Consider the following 17,830-nt stretch of genomic DNA (forward strand, 5'->3'; position numbering starts at 1 on the left):
AAACACGATCAAATCTGAATATAAATCTATGAACTAAGTAATTCTCTAACTGCAGTTCTGTTCCAGTTTTCCCAGTCCTCGGGCTTTTGTCCCTTCCTGTCTCGGTCACACCCGCCGAAAGGAGCTGTGGGCTCCGCCGGCCTTGCAAAGATCCAGCTGTTCCATTTAATGGCCCCAAGTCAATTGCTTTGTTTCCTATTTCATTAACTTAGGTCCTTCCTCCCATTTTCCTTAGTTTCTGTTTTCCGTTGCATTTTCTTACTTCGCTATTCACCTTCTGTAGGTCTTGCTTTCCAGAATAATCACATAGGCCCATTAGTTCCTGTGAATGCCATACTGGCAGGATCGCAGAGACTTCAATACTGCCCTACTGTTTGCTTCCAAAAGGGCTGAGTATTTCAGTTTCTTTCTGTTATCCAAGAGGTGGTTTGTGTCTATGCACATTCAGTTACCAGACAGGTTTGGTAAGTAATTTTGCCCCCTTTGGGCGAGGGCAGGATTTTTGTTAACATCTTGTTAAATATCGGTATCTTAATGATATATTAGGCTATAGTTCCTGCTGTCTAGTAGTCAACCTTCATATATGTTTGAAAAGTATTTTAAAGAATTCTACGTTTGTGGTTTAAAAGCATTAGATGGAAATCACCAATCTGCAATTACGAAATCAACTCTACCTCCTACTTTGTCTGCTTTTACAAAATCAACTGTTTCTGCGAAGAATACTAAGGCCTCTTATGGAAACAATGTGACTATTCCCTCTAGAATTTCCAGGCATTTTTACTTGATGCAGTTTCATGATTTTAGGTCTATGACCGTAGCATTTGCTTGGCGAACGGATCAATCACCAACTGATCAATCAACTTAATCAACCTGGATATTCCCTTTTAGTTCATGTAAACTCCTTTCCAGGCTGGAATTACTTTTTGCCTGATTACGGCTTCAAGTTAGCATTTGTTTGAAACTTCTTTATCCATCCCTCTATATTCAACTCCATTCGATTTTAAAAATACTTCCTACGACGTGCCAAAAACAAAGGTCACGCACAAGAAGTCACACCCAACACCTGAAAGGCCTTTCTAACACAAATATCGCGTGTGTGTCCTGCTCCTGAGTTTCCTTCAACTACTTCTTGCCGACCTTCTGTCCCGAGGGCTCTGTCCTCCCCTCCGAGAGGTCCTGCTGGAGGACCATGGGGACATCGACGATCTGGCTTTCCGCAGTCGAGAGCCCCACCGGCTCAGTTTCACAGCAGCAGCCGATGGCTATGCTCTTAGACTTTCTCTAACGACATTACCTCTATTTTTAACATTTTCTCCTCATTCATGATTTAATCCTGCTTCTTCAGGGTTCTTCTCCTTGAGTGTGGTGGCCTCCTTTCACATGACTGCTGCCTCTCAGTTTTCAACGGAAACCGAGGCAGGACGTCTTGGAGAGCCAGCGTCTACTTCTTCAGCCTCCGTTTCCCTGGCAACAAACGAAGGGTCTCATCTCACGGACCTACAGGTGTCCACCTTCGGACGGAAGGCATGCAGAGTGAACCAGTTACGAGGATTTACCCGGAGAACGTAAGTAGCCCATTTTCTGGGAACCTGAGTGGCTACCCTTCAAAGCAGCCATCCTTCCTCAACTTCCTGATCTCCTTACATCCACACCCACTCCGAGTGCCTCCTGTGCCACAAGTGACACTTCACAGACCCGAACTCTGGGCCACAGCGTGTGGACAAGTTCCAGAAACGGCTTGTGACGTGGAAAGGCTACAAAATGTTCACCCTTGAATCAATCACCTGGCAAACCTGTCCTGTCCTGCTCTTTCTCCCACTGCCCGTGCCCCTGAGTGGAAGCAACATAGGGCTTCTGCGATAAAACTTGCTTTTTGACGGCTGCTATTTTCTCTGTCGTTTTGGGTTTCATCACCAACTGAAGCCACCTGCTTTACGTCTTCCTCCACTGCATCCACTTTTTAACTCTAAAGGACAGTTCTGTGTTATTTTTTTTCCCCTGCCATTTTTAATGGAACTCAGAAGGAATAAAAGGGAAATGTGGCATTCAGGCAGACTTTTTAAAAATGAAGTCAACCCAATACTCCAACTGATGAATTCTTTCATAAGTATAGACGGCCCTTGAATGGCATGGGGTCAGGGGCACCAAGCCCCGGCAGTTGAAAATGCACATGTAACTGTGACTCCCCTAAAACCTGACTACTAATAGCCCACTATTAACCTGAAACCTTCCTGATAACATAACAGGCAATAACACGTTTTACGTTATACACGTTATATGCTGTTGTCTTACAGTAAAGTAGGCTAGAAGAAAGAAAACGTTAAAAACTCAGAAGAAACATTCACAGTGCTGTACTGCAGTTACAGGAAAAAAGAATACCCACATACAAGCGGATACGTGTGTAATTCAAACAAGTGTGAAGGGCCAAAAGAGTGTATTAAGAGAAAAAGTGTTACTTGGGAATTAAATCCACCAAGGTCCTCAGTGAAATAATTCACAGATGCCCAAAGACTTCACTTACTTAGAAGAAGTAAAACGTACAGCAGACAATACGCTCAGCGTCACGGTGAGGGGAGGCAAAAGACCAAAGAAAACAGAACGCGGGGCTAGAGAGCAGCCAAGGGGATGGGGTGGGAGGGTTCGGTTTGAGACGGCGAGGCCTGAGCACATCAGATCCTCAATCACCCGTCAGCGCAGAAGAGAAGACGGGGACACCGGCAGCCGGCAGGTGGCTGCGAGGGGCCAGCCCAGCGTGCCCGCTGCTTCCCTGGGCAGCACGTCTGCCCGAAGCCTGGCTTCCCGCATGTAAGGGCAGGAAGAGCAGGGTCAGAGCACACGGAACGTAGCGAGAGCAGTGAACGGCCAACCGGGGTCCAGGCAACTGCAAGGCGTCGACTATCAAAGCCTCAAGCCCAGGAAAAGCTGGTCCTATGCTCGGAATTAAAAGAAAAAAAAAGGAAGCAGAGACAAGGTAAAGGAGACTTCCGAAGAGACACTATCTACACGCCCAGAAAAACACGAGTGGTTTCAGTAATTTCCGTTTGGATGAGAAATAACACGCTGGTGAATGAAAATACCATTAGTTACTTATTTACCATTTTCAATCCATCCCTTCCCGAGAAAGTGTGAGACAGGTAGAGCAGAAATTCACAATCTAGGTTTTAAAAGTGAAAAACAAGGCCGCCTGGGTGGCTCAGTCGGTTGAGCTTCCGACTTCAGCTCAGGTCATGATCTCACAGCTCGTGGGTTTGAGCCCCGCGTCGGGCTCTGCACGGAAGGTGCAGAGCCTGCTTGGGATTCTCTCTCCCTCTCTCTCTGCCCCTCCTGACTCTCACTTTCTCTCTCAAGAAAAATAAAAGTGAAGAAAAAAGAAGGAAAGTAAATGGCCAAAGATCAAACAACAAAGAGGAAGATTAAAGCAAAAACTGCCAATTTCTCAACTTCCAGAGTCAGACCTTCTTGCCTACAAGATAACACACCGAACGACAAACGCACACGGACGCAACCCCTCGCTCCCCCACGACTGCCCTTTTACTTTCCTGTATAAATGCTGGCCGCCCCCAAATGCTTCTGTCCTCCAAAAATACAGCAGAGGGCTTTGACTCCAGTTTTCCTGCCTGACTTTAATAACGATTATACATCTGGCACCTAAGAAAGTTTATAAGTTAACTTGAGAAACTTCGTAAGAAAACTATACTTATTTATTGACAAGTTTGGAAATTATATCTCTGACAGTTTCCTCTTCCAAACAATATTGCTTTCTGAGTCTTTCATTCGCTATTTTATTTGATCAGACAGCAAGGTGGTAACACGTGCAGACCTGAGGGAGACGTAAAACAGGACAGGACGCCTCGCACATGAACACCCGCTAAACCTCAGAATCTTCCTAATTACAGGTGAGAGCAGTGAGCCACCTCCCAAACCACTGAAATCACGCCCAAGTAAAAAGAAATCTGTAATATACTCACTTTTATCTATGCTTCCGTAAGAATCGCTTGAAATTTGTGTTCCAATATGTCTCAACTCTAAAATCATGGAGGAGAAAACTGTTAATAAAGAACACTGCATGTCGAGCCAGGATTTTTAAGTAGGCATGAAGTGAATACTCACCCTTTGCAGTTTTCTGTTTAGAGAATTCATCCAGCCGTTCCTGTGAAAACAAAAGGCTGCCAGTGTCTGTAGGGGACAGAGGGGGACACAGAGCGCAGGCGCCCCACACCCAATGTGAGACAGGGAGCTGAGCGGGTCCTGCGGACTCTTTCGTGGGGTGGCCCCGCTCTTGACTCCCGTGGGACCAGGACCCGCTGGGCTGGCGGACAGTACGAAGCCCCGAGGCTGGCAGTTCCCACGTGTGTGTGCTATTATCTGTTACCTGTGTCTTCCTAAATTCCTTCTCGAGTATCTTCTTCTCAGTCCTCAGTTGCTTGAAGTCCTGAGTTTGCTTAACAGCAGCCTCTTTCAAGAGTGCAACGGAGAGAGAGAACGATAATTTACCAACTTTACAACTACCGTTCGCATAATACTCAAAATATAATCTGAGTTTTCCTTACTTCACAGAACTTTAACACAAATTTTGTAAGTCGCTGCTCCTTCAGCATGTTATCGGTCAGGGATAAATGTAGGAACACTTTGCATTTACCCTGTTGTCTGTGAAACCACAGACTTGGCTCAGACCCTAAGACTCCTTTGCGATCCCAGCACAAGCCAGCCTGTGTCCTCTGGTCAGGCAAGAACCCGATACACATGAACTTTCCAGAAGGAGGGGCACTGCTCCCCCTTGCTCTTCAGCAAGAAGCAACGTTCACGCTTCAGACGTGTCAGAAGCGTGGCTTCCTCTCGGAATAGTTCCTACCATTCTCTGTGTTGGGGAGGGGGGCAATCTTTGCCATGCTTCTTCTATGTTATGCCTTCCTGGAGTTCCCTTCAAGTACATACTTCTAGCGAGTGCCTTTGCTCTAGACCTACTTTTAAGGAATTGTTATAGTTCTTCCCTGGATCTTCAGCAAATTCTTCAATCTGGCTTTTGGTTCTGAAGCACACGCTCCAAATACATTAATCAAGAATTTAGGGGAGCCTGAGTGGCTCAGTCGGTTGAGCATCCGACTTCAGCTCAGGTCATGATCTCGTGGTTCATGTGTTCAAGCCCCACATTGGGCTCTGTGCTGACAGCTGGGAGCCTGGAGCCTGCTTCAGATTCTGTGTCTCCCTCTCTCCCTGGCCCTCCCCTGCTCATGCTCTGTCTCTCTCTCTCTCTCTCTCAAAAATAAACATTAAAAAAAAATTTAAAAAAAAGAATCTAACCAGCATTGACTTCATCTGAATATGTTCAGACACAACTGCCATGAAAACTAAGCTCCCATAAACCACTGCAGTAACGATCCATCCCTGACTGCTCCGACAAGCCTGAGCATTTCCTTACCTGATTATTATGCCATATCACTTACGAGGAAAAAATATTTTTGTCACACGGGAAATAACGGCTACACTTTCGCTTCAAAGGAAATCTGTTCTAAGAGCTATACACAGTCTCCCAGGCATTTCAGATGTCTTTGAAACATTCCCTAAAATAGACACTTCTCTCCACACACTAGCAAGAGAAAGCAATAAACAAACGCAGTCATATCATGTTTACTACCGTATTGTCAGTGTTTGTGCAAAAACCCAATCAGAGGAAAACCTGTTAAAATATTTATAGAGTTTAAATCTAAAAACGTAGGCTCAGTCTAGGTAAATTAATGATGAGAAATATTTTCAGCTAAGTCTCTTCTCCGTGCCCGATCCAACTACGTTGAAATTCTTACTCCTCACTACATGAAAAATGAACCACGCTCTGAAGGAAGGTGGGATCAGCTTGATGAAACAGCCCACGCAGGAATGAAAGGGGGACGCGGAGACCCGCAAAGCCCCACTGGTCTCTCCCTGATGTATTTCCGTGTCCCAACCACATAACGAAAGGGGAAAGAACCCAAAGGAAAGATCTTGAGATCAGTTCCTGAAAGGGCTATTAGCTGTCCCGTGAGGACTTAGCTGACCCTCTCGCGGTCCCTCTGTGTTCTTCCTACTCAGCGTAGAATGAGCCCGAATCCAAACGCTGGGGCGGGGAGGGGGTCAGAGACAAAGGGATGATACCCAGGGCAGGCAATTTCTCAGAACCTTCCCACGGATGTGTCATAACTATATAAAAACATCAAGTTTCCTGGCACCAGAAGTAGTATTTTCTTTCTACTAACCTCTTATTTCAGGGAACAATGAGAAAGCCTCCTAAAACTCAACTTCCCGAATTAAATCCTTTTCCTGACTGCTGCTTTTGAAGGTAAAAACACGGGCCGCTCCTAGTTTGGGCCACGTTTCAGAGATTTGACACACAGCATGCTCATATTCCTTTTCCTCCCCCGGAAGGGAGCGTTGCCGTCGACCCTCCCGCTAATTGTGCCCTCGGCGCGGCCACTCAGGGCCCACCCTCGAGACCCACGCAGCCACCGGGCCAAGCACTACAACTCTGTGAAGTCACCGGTGGGACTGGTGAGAAGAGCAGTGACCCCACCGGCGAGGTGACAACAGTGCCCATTACCTTCCAGCTTCTTCACCTTGGCTTCTAGCTTCTTCTTCCTATTGAGACAATTTTATAAGTTAAAAAGGTAAAAACAGTCAGCTTTCAAACCAGAAACATGTACGTTACAATTCACGGTACATAGATTTTCTTAAATCGCTACAATTTACACAACAAAGGCACGTCGGTCATGATCAGTCATGACGAGCCTCGCACCTCGACCACTGAAATCACCAGCGACTGTTCTGAAGGCAGAGGAAACCCAAGAGAGAGCGCTACGCGGCTTAGCATGCACTGGTTCTAAAAAAACTCTCTTTCCGCCAGGTCTGGGATTTCCCGGAACTGCAGCAGCCTCGCCGCCAGGCCGAGCCGAGGCGTGCAGACGGGCTCCCGCAAGCGGTGCGGCACGGATGCGGGCGGGGGGACTTCTGGGGTGCACGTGCCGGCAGTGCTCACGGTCCCACGTCCCAGGAGGCAGGGGCTGCCGAGCTGCACCGGTTTTCAGACAGACTTTGGAGTCAGAGCGAGGGGAAACTCCGAGAAACCGTCTCTGAGTAACCACCGCGTCAGGTCCACGTCACCGCACCGTGTGTGTGGCTCCCAAGCTTTGTGAGGAGCGGGGAAGTGACCAACTGGGTGCCTTCAGACAGCTCTTTTTATTAATGGTAACAAAGACCCCACCGCACACAGGGCAAGGAGCTGACGGTCGTGTCTGAAGGCACACGGAGACGCGTGCATGCACGCGCAGACAGACATAAAAACTCTGGAGTTCTTTCTCTGTGCAGCTCTTCAACGCGCCCAGGCTTCTTAGTCCTTCTTACAACCTTCACGCGAGGTGTGACCTCCGTTTTACAGATGTGGAGACTAAGGCTGAAGGACCGACTCGTTTACAACCACAAGGTTAGTTATAGGCAACAACCCAAAGACAGAGAGACAAATGGTACCGATGGAAGCATTAGCTCTTTTGGAAAAGGAAAACCGTATTTCCACAGTTATCTTAACACTTACTGAGCATCTGTTTTCAAGCATTCTTCTTTCACACGAGCATACTCCTGATGAGTGTCCTGGTACAACTTCAGAGAACTCTGAAAAAAGATAACATATCTTATCTTATCAGCATCAGTGATAACTTATTTTGACCTTGACCAGCAAAATTATTATCACTTAACAGTAAGAAGTTAACCAGATGAATACGTACATTAGGCAGGAAACCACCATATGATTCTTTGAACATTTTAATAAAGATAACCAGATCCTTAACATAAATTTAACACGAGTAATAGTCTCATCAAAGAAAGCTACTAAGAATGTGAAAATGTACTAATTTTAGGGCAACTCCAAATCTCTGTAATACGGATTAGCAAATATTTTGGTCTCAACCAGTTAAAATTCAACAAAATCTGAGGAAATTTTAGAGCTTAATAAATATAAGCTATCATTTTTACTATACAAAAATATAAACAAACCATTATACTTAACGATAACTGGGAAGAATGTGTTAACACCCATTAACGTGTATGTCCTGATGGCCAGCACAGAACGGGAAAGACTGTCACTGAGCACTGTCTCCTACTACGTGCACATGCGGGGTCTCTAACTGCCACAGCTCCGAGAGGGGTTTCACGACCCCCTTGTACACATGAGGGGTCTGAGAATCCACAGCTGACTTATTCCTCTAGAGCCACAGAGAACGAGTGACCAATGAGGGCTTGTCACTGGGGTCTGACGCCAGCGTTCCTGCTTCCTCTCGGCTGTGGCTGCCGACATGATTATGTGTCAGAGGCAGCCAAAATTCAATGTTGTGGCTGTTTCCGTTTCACCTTCTTCGCATCGTTCAACACAGAATAAGGACTTTCTACAAAAGTATTACGACCGGTCACTGCTGAAGCAGGTCAGACAACCGATCGGTGCACGACATTGCTAGAACAGCACAAGGTGAAGACTGGGAGGCACAGACACTACCGTGACAAGGGCTTGGAGAACAGGCTGAGAAGACCAGCGTTGTCCCAGCTTAGCTACGACATGTCTCAAGCAAACCAAGCAACCAACTTTACTGGCCTCTGACTTATGTTACCTGTAAAAGCCATAAATTCTCTCCTAAGACTCCTGGGAAGAGTAAGCCGAAATTCATACTGAAGTGCAAGTTTACAGCACTTTTTTTGCACCACCCCCCAGGTTTACAGAATTTTAAATAAACTGCAACTTGATTTTGAAACAGAGAACATGATTCTCTTCCTTTAAGTTTGAATGTTTGCTTTTCATTTTATAACTAAAGCAAGACCAACGTGAATAGGCAATCAACGCAGGACATGCAAGAGCCCTAAAAACCCACAGTTAGCAGGTTCCTCCGGAGAACCTCAAAGAACACAGAAGCCATGAACACAGCATTACAGGGCTAGCAATTACCATGAGGATCAAGCCTTGAATCAACCCATGCGACCTTCTCTAAAAATAGTAATACGCTTAATGCTTCTTGACTAGCACCTGTTTCCTTTGTGAAGACGTAAAATGCCCCCTCATTCCAATGACAGTGAATAAGCAGACCTTAGTTTACGGAAGGTAAAGCTTTGTGGGAAAATCCCTCCAGGTACCTTCTTCTCCTCTAGCTCTGCTTTTAAAGATCCCAGCTCTTCCTGACATTTCTGCAGAGGAGAGATTTTCTGAAGCATCTGTTCCACTTGGTGATGCAGAGTACTGTTCTCTCTAAAAATGGACAATGCGTTAGCGTCAGTCGGCAAAAGTATCTCCAGCATGTTACTAAACAGACCTACTGATGATTTCCTGGTTTCTCTAACTTGGAACAAAAAAGAAACAAGAGAATGTCTCATTTGAAATGCCTTCTCTCTATTTACATCAACATGACCTTCATGCTGCCCTTTGTTCCTCTGACATGATCGTCTATTTCTAATAAAAAGTATATGAAACAGCTACCTGAGACACTCTCAGTCTGACGGAGAATATATTAAAGAACAATCTGTCAGATACTCTGGCTTTTCCGATCAGGAAGTCATCTCCATTTACTCAAACTAAGTGACGGGCAACTTTGTGATCCAGGTCATAACAATGTTTTGCCTTCTTCTAGGTGACGAATGTATTCAGAGTATGAGACACTGCTAAATGTGAAGTCCATTTAAAACTGTTTAAAATGCACAAGATAACCGCACTTAACAGTCCAATTCATACAGACTACAATTTGATTAACAGTAAACTTCATTTCGATGGCAATGCCATGGGTTCAAGTATTGAAAAGTCAAATGCCAGGCTGTAATTTAAGACCTTGATAAGAAATTGATTTGGATAAAAATGTAAATCTTTTTCTATTATGACCATCAAAGCAACATTGTATACAATGGGTCAATCCTATGTGACACTTTGATTGAGTCTGTTTAAAAAATCTAGTCTTTTAAATGTCCACCCCAAAACAACGATGAAAACAGGTAGCTTACCTTCTTGCAAACTGCAGCTGTGAAACTTGTTAAAGAAAACTCTTGAGAGTTTTATCTACTGACACTTGTCTGAAGATCAAACTCACTTTAAAAGTATCTGTAATAATCTCTGTTCAATATACATACAGGCAAGATCACAATTCCTAGAAAACAATTATTTCACGTGCCATTTATAGCACAGCAATAAAAATTTTTACTACGTTATTCTATTTACCATACCATGTACCTACTTCTCTAAATTGAAACAAGGTATTCAATTAAATACAGATTAATATGAAATTCCAAGAATAAACACAAGGTAACATTCAACCAACGAGCAACATCTCCAATCCTGTAAGTAACAAAATCCTGTAACAACCTACCGTGGATTTCTCAGATGGTCCCCAGCATAATTCCAGCAAACAAGAGTTTAGGTTCTTGCACAAACCATCTACCACTACACTTAATGAGCAAGGAGAAGAGAAACACAGGGAGAACAGGAAATCTAGACGACCTTACTCTGACAGCGTCCATGGTATGATCACTTCACCCCCATCTCATGCTGCCAGGAAAACGTGCTAAAAGAACAAAACGATTATCCCTTTAAATTTCACCTCCTGGAAGTTTCCACGTTTACAGCACAATGTGGCAAATGTCTGCAACATCACACCTCCATCCTCCTCCCAGAATACACACTGCTCCAGATCAAGGACCATATTCACTCTTACCGGTCTTTGCAAGAAAGCAAAGTTCAAAAACATCGAAAGGAAAAATAAAATATACCCTCTGTCCTTCAGAAAAAGGAAATAAACTTAACACAACAACCAGAATTACACAAAAAAGTAGGAACGAAGTTACAAAATAAAGCCATTGAAACCTGCACCACGAGCACCGTGGGCTGCGAGAGCAAGCTACTGCCCACGCGAGGTACAGAAGTCCGTACTTGGGACCAACGCCAAGTACGCAGCTAGGCCGCAGACGATCAGAGCACAGAACGCGCATTCAAGAATTAAGCCCGAGGCTTACCAGTTTTTAATAAACTATTCTAACAATTTTGACTTTAAAATTTGACAAATTTTTGAAAAGTAAATCAGTTTTCCTGCTAGATTACATGTGTTAATTACCTCAAAAATTTATGCCAAAAAAGGATATAATGAAAGTATATACTCTTCTAATACTGGAATCGCCTATTTCCCTATTCAGCTAATTAAAAGTATTTCTATTAATTGTTTCTGTTCAGCTTTCATGATCAAAGATATAAAAGATACCATTACTATCAAAAATATCATTGCTCTTACCATAATATACATTTAGTTAAACAGACTGCGAATTTCAACAAATAAAGCACAAGGGGCTTTCACTGACCTATTGTTTTCAACATAAAAATCCAGTACTAAAAATAAGTCTAAAGCTTACGCCTTCATTTCATTACTCGAATCACACAAGTTAGACACGGTAGCACCGACACACACCATCAGTGATCACACACAAGCTCAGGAAAGTCAGAAAGAGTATCGAAGCAGGCCTCAGGTTCCCGACAAGGCTGAACAGCAGAATGTGTCCCGAGACTGAAGCTGAACTTCAGCGAATCCTCACAAATACACCTGTGCTATTTTTTAAGGGGGATATTTCCTTCGTGATGAATGTTTTCACCACAAAATGCAGAAAAATGAATCACACACACCATCTGCACCCTCGCAACAAAATACTTCGACGGTTACTGAACAAATGCTGACCACGAGTCCACACCTGTCTTGTCAACACAAATCACCCCGATGAGGGATAATATCTATAGTAATTCTCTACAAATCAGAAAGCTAATTAATAAAAGTCAATTTTCCAACATTCTGATTATTCCTACAGGGCAAGTCTTTCAGAAATTCCGAAACATTCTCACATTCAGCTTCACGCTATTCCTAAACCCGCAGAACATACATCACACCTCCTCAGGACAAATGAAAGAGACCCACGCGTTAGAAAGTCAGGAAACCTGAAGAAAACCGAAGCCAGGGACAAAACCAGACTGTTCTAAAACGGCCACTCACAGTCTTTGTCATTCCACGCGGTCACAGGAAGAGACTCACGTCCACGCTGTGTTCCTTCCTTAGAGGCTGTAAATCCCACCTTCCGAAAGATAACTGAAAATCCCTACGGTTCATTAAGAAACTATAAAGATGTAAATGTTACAATTCGAAGGAAAAAACTGGTAAAAGGATATCATCACATTTCTTCTGATATTCTGTTAATAAATTACTGCAACAAAGAAAAGAATTACGTTACCTTTTTGATCTGGAAAATACATTGTTAAAATCACATTTCAAAATATGCCAGGCACCTTTGTTCCTAGGTTTCTGGCAACAGATTTATGCTTAATATGTATGCGTGTGTGTGTGTATGTATCGCAGCTGTATCATATATTGAATATATATATACGTATATATATATATATATATATGTACACATCACCTTCAATTCCTTAGAGGCAGCGCTACACTGATACGTGAACTTTTAATTTAAATCCCTTTGAGTGGAGTAACATCTTAGCCTATAAATTCATGTGACTTTTAGAATATTAAAAAAAAAAAAAAAAAAAAAAAAAAAGACTAAATCTCATCCCATGACTATGAAATACTTACTGTGAGGAAACCTGAGGTCCAGTCCTAAAGCTAAGAGGGCTTTAAAGACAGAAAACAGCTTGAAAAAAAATGTCCACTCTGTCTAGGACAGATCACTTTCCAAGCTGTAAGGCTGGCTGTGAAGGCCTGTGGGCCAGTAACGCAATGTGAGTTGCACCGTGGCCCACAGCACGCGGGCTCCAGGTGACAGACTCAAGGTCTCTTTGGCCCAGGGGTCTAACACACCACCTGCTCCGGCTTATCCGCTGGGTTCATGAAGTGCAACCAAACACTTGAAAACATACTCACTCTGTATTAATAATTTTTTGCTTCAAGGTAATTAATGCTTCAACATACTCGTTTAAATTCTGAAAGACAAAAACAGCTACAGTCAGCTACTTGTTTCATAAGTTACTCTACACAGATTCTCTGTGTAACGTATTGTGAAACACGAACATGTTGTTCATTCACTCTGTGACATAAAAGCAGAAATGAAGACGCTACTCGCTTTACCTACAAACACAGACCCACAGACTCCGAGTGATCTTGAACCCATGCTGTATCTCTCTGAATTTTTACGTGAATGACGCTCTCTCCCCGACAGCAAGGGAGCCGTGCAGAGGCCGTGACTTGTGCTCTCAATGACAGTCTGGTGAGTAGTCAGTACCTTAGCTCACTAACTAGCAGTCATCATCAGTCTACAACTTACTCTGCATTGTTTCTGAAGGGATTGAAGACAACCAAAAAGACACAGAAGTTACAAGCACACACACACACACACACACACACTAAAAATTAAAATAACACAGGAAGGACAAATAGAAATATTAAAATAGGGACCAGATTCAATAAAAAAAATTCATTTCATAAGGATCTGTAGATTTTAGGGACTAACTACAAATCCGGCTCTACATTGCTGCTATCGACAGGGAAAACATCATTAATTACACTGCTCAAAGTGTTTCTAAGATTTAAAAGCAAAATTTTTTTTCCTTAAGTGACTTTTTTCCCCTTCATGTCTGCACATTTCATTAGCAAATATTTCAGAAATAAGTACTTATTTTCACTTGTTTTGTACTTATTTTGATTATACCAAAACACCTTTTTCTAGATAATCCAAATGATTTTGAGAATTAAAGAAACATCTCCCTCTACAGTACCACGAGCACCTTCTTCAGTCCTACACGTAACGTGATCGTTAAAATAAAAACTGTATACGCTGCAAGACATAAAAAATCTTAGCTCTCTTCTGGCCCCACCCCCCAATGAAAGATCTCGATTCCACGTCGCCCATCTCCCTCCGGAACCGCTCCCACACACGACACTGGGTGTGCTCAGGGCACCAGGGGCCACTGCGGGACACGCGGGTTCTCCTCAGCCTTCACCCGCGCCCCACGAGCGTCCCTGCCCATGCGTGAGACGCTGCTTCCCGTCCTTAGGATCAAGTGCAGACAGGCTCCTGCAGCAGTGACAGTTATGGGCAATGCAAATCTCAGGGCCCTTATTTTTTTTTTTTTTTTTTTTACGTTTTATTTATTTTTGAGACAGAGAGAGACAGAGCATGAACGGGGGAGGGGCAGAGAGAGAGGGAGACACAGAATCGGAAGCAGGCTCCAGGCTCCGAGCTGTCAGCACACAGCCCGACGCGGGGCCCGAACTCACAGACCGCGAGATCGTGACCGGAGCCGAAGTCGGACGCTTAACCCACTGAGCCCCCCAGGCGCCCCATCAGGGCCCTTATTTTTTCATTTGTGTTTCTCTAGGAGCGTGACTGACAAATCTCTTCCGGCTACTCACAGTTCTTCTCCTCTTAGTTAACAGCTCCTTCCTACTGTTTGCTCACGGGGAAGTTGCCCTTTCCGAGTGGCTGCCACATCTAAGGCACGGTGACGTTTCATTAAATGTTACAGATGCATATACGGTATGTCAGGTGGCCACTGAAATACACCCACGTAGGCATGTACACGTTTTAAATACTCAGAGTTGAACCCGTCACTTTTTACAAAATTTCGGCTTCCTGATGTATTTAGAAAGTCCTATCCCACCCATGACGCCAAAATAAAAGGATTCTCCTCTATGCTATCCTAGTACTTTTAGGCTTTCATATTTTGTATTTCTAGCTTTAACCGCTCTGGTGCTGTGTACAATCCAGACTCTCAACGCTGAAGGTCAAAAGGGCAACAGGGGGCCCATTCATTTTTGTATTCAATGTATACTTGGCCTCCCACGTTGAAGAAACAATCTTTCATTAACAAATTTGGGGTGTAGCAACAGACTTCCGGGCCCAGAGGGTAAGGAATGCATCTGCTTTTACGCCCTCCCCAAAAACCACCTAAAACTGAAGTCAAGGAACTTTCCACCAAAGGCAAGACCCACAAAGATGAGAGCAGAATAAGAGACCAATGGCAACTGGAAAGCAGATTCAAGAGCACGGATTCAGGGGGCTCAAGAGAGCAGCGGGTGGGGGCGGGGAACGGGGACACCAGGTTCCTCTGAGACCAGAGGCCGGCAGACGGCGCTAACGTGAGAACTGGTCGCAAGCTCTCTTGCAAGCATTTAATCCTCAAATTCCTACCTCTCTGCCACCATCCAGGAAAAGGTCTGCTGTGAGGAATTCTCTGCCCGGGACACTGAACGCAGTGCCAGAAACAAAGGGACGAGCCGCTCCTAAACACAGAGGGGACGCTGACCACCTCCGGGCCCCACAAAGCTCCCAGACACTGGCAGCCAGTCCTTTTGCCCTCCGGGCAGGAGACTGACCACACTTTGTCGGAGGAAGTGTAACCAGCCTGCAGATGAGATCTAAAGGTACTGACAGGAGATCTGCTTCAAATAAACGGCCCGCCAGACCTTCTGCGTGAAGCCCGGGGTCCTGAAGCCCCACACTCAGCATTTCCCGCCAGCACCTTAGCCAACAGTTTTAATACGAACAAATAATCAAGGATTTCCGCCCATCAGAGAGAACCCTGAACGTGAGCGAGAGAGACCAAAAGAAGACCAAGCAACCTGGAGTAAATAAAGACTGAGACGAAAACCGCAAGAACAGTAGTATGAGCGGAGGTTAAGTGATGTTACATTCACGAACCAACATTTGAAAAAGGAATGTACAGAGTTCCTAGGAACTTTATTATAGCTCTTAAAAATTAAAAACATATACGCGCACGAGGATGGCTAAAAAAACCAAAGTGACAGACAACAAGTGCTGGTGAGGATGCAGAGGCCGGAACCCTCCGAGTCGGGGGTGGGGGGCAGGAAACGGTGCAGCTGCGACGAACAGTTGGGCGAGGGCTCAAATGTCAATCACCTGACCATCCAGCAATTCCACTCCTAGGTCCGTGCCCCGAGGAACCGAAAACACACGTCCCTGCCAACCCCGCACACTGTGGTTTACAGCATTAGTCACGCTAGACAAAGAAGTAAAAAATAAGCTAACAGAACGGATAAACAAAATGTCACACAGCCACATAACGTGATTACTCGGCAATGAAACGGATGAATGCCACCCGCTACCACAGGGGTAAACCTTGCAAACACACGCTACCCACACGAGCTCGCAAAAGGCTGTATGACTCCATTCACGTGAATTGCCTGTAACAGGCAGATCCAGAGACAGAAAGGAGATTGGCGCTTGCCAGGGACGGGGGGCGGGGGAGACAGGGAATGACCGCTAATGCCCAAGAGGTTCCTGGCAGGGGCGAGTTGGGGGACTCGGGTGGAGAGGAACGTGTTCTACAAAGTGGTGACAGGGTTGCAAAACTGTGACCGAACTAAAAACCACTGAATCGCACACATAAAAAGGATGAATTTTATGGTATGTGAATTGTATCTCAATAAAACTGTCAGAACTAAATTAAAAACAGGAAAGCAAAATAAAAACCTCAAAAGAGTTGAGGATAAAGTTGAAAATAAAAGTTCCCCAGATAAAACGAAACACAGACCTAAGAACAAAGTAAAATAAAAAGCAATTAAAGTTGTCAGTGCAAGATCCCGCATGCCCAACAAATAAGAGTTCTAGACACGGTAACAGGAAAGATGGACAGATGATCAAAGTCATTCTGATACTCAAGGAAAACAAATCTCAGAACCAAAGCCAGACGTTTCCAAACTGAAAGGTCCCAGCACATAAACAGAAACAGAATCCAAACCAGGAAACATCAGCACCAGGTTTCAGGGCATCGGAGACACAGCAAAGACCCTACAGGAATGCTGAGAGAAAAATGAAACCAGCCAAGTCGCATGCAGAGAATCTGGAACCAGAATGGCTTCAGCCTTCACAACAATCTGGAAACCTAGAACCCTGCAAAGTTTTGAAGGAAAAGTGAATTCCAAGGTAAAATTCTGTGCACGCTAGCAATCAGTTGGGATGGTAAGACTGACACTCTTGGTTTTTCCCTCCAACAAGATTTTATGTAAATTCAAGTTAGCTGAAAATAGACTCTTCCCAGTCAGAAGTTCTACAAAGTTCTACAAAAGTTCTACTTCGCAGACATCCTTACTGAGGGAGGTACTGCAGGTCATGACCACACGTGACCACCCCCCCCCCCCAAACTCGTGGAGTAAACCCAGAGAAGGTGACGTGGCACGAAAGACAGAGGTGACGAGAATCGAGAAGGCGGCTGCACCCCGGAAAGGAGCAGGCCCCAAGGCTCTGCACGGAATTTCCCCCTTAAGGAGCAAACGACAGAGCATCTGGCGGAATGAAAGCCCTGAGGATATTCTGACCTAACCCGGCAGAGAGCTGCAAGTCAACGTGGTTGGTTCGCACCATGCATTTAAATTATGATTTTTTTAAACACAAGTGATTCTTCCTTTTTTCCCATCCTCTTTCCAGTTCTTTGCTAGTGGATTTCATCTTCCCCACCTTGCTTCCAGATGCCGTTCTATAGTGCTAAGTACCATGCAAGAGACATTCCAGAAACCTCTAGAGTCCCACACAGCTGGATTCAAATTCCTGCCCCACCTCCTTCCAGCCCGGGGAACCTTGGGCAGATTTATTTAGCCTCCCTTTGCCTCAGGACCCTTTCCAATCCTATAGATAAGGAGACAGAGCACTGGGAGGGACAGAGCTGGCCTGCTATTAGAAGTAAACAGGATGAGCCAGGAAAGGGTCAACCCGTCCCTGGCATACAGCAAAGAGTCCTTAACATGTTCAAGATGAGCAAGCTGAATTAAGGCTAGAATCACTCATCCGGGGAAACAAACAAAAAAACACAAGAAAGGAAAAGTAATCATGATTTACT

The 17,830-nt window shown here is 44.6% G+C and overlaps 1 protein-coding gene across 2 annotated transcripts in view; it reads right to left on the reverse strand.

Moving 5' to 3' along the window:
• ICE1 (interactor of little elongation complex ELL subunit 1) overlaps positions 1–17,830 on the reverse strand; it is a 55,987-nt gene that overhangs the window by 30,487 nt on the left and 7,670 nt on the right. For both annotated transcript variants that reach the window (XM_030332860.1, XM_030332870.2), the window contains exons 2-10: positions 12,900–12,958; positions 12,194–12,228; positions 9,997–10,015; positions 9,142–9,253; positions 7,559–7,635; positions 6,572–6,609; positions 4,373–4,455; positions 4,111–4,150; positions 3,969–4,025 (exon numbers count right to left, since the gene is read on the reverse strand). In XM_030332860.1, the coding sequence (XP_030188720.1) occupies positions 3,969–4,025; positions 4,111–4,150; positions 4,373–4,455; positions 6,572–6,609; positions 7,559–7,635; positions 9,142–9,253; positions 9,997–10,015; positions 12,194–12,228; positions 12,900–12,958 (520 nt within the window). The remainder of the gene's footprint in view (positions 1–3,968; positions 4,026–4,110; positions 4,151–4,372; positions 4,456–6,571; positions 6,610–7,558; positions 7,636–9,141; positions 9,254–9,996; positions 10,016–12,193; positions 12,229–12,899; positions 12,959–17,830) is intronic.

This window comes from Lynx canadensis, chromosome A1 (genome assembly GCF_007474595.2).
Source record: "Lynx canadensis isolate LIC74 chromosome A1, mLynCan4.pri.v2, whole genome shotgun sequence".
NCBI classification, from domain to species: domain Eukaryota; kingdom Metazoa; phylum Chordata; class Mammalia; order Carnivora; family Felidae; genus Lynx; species Lynx canadensis.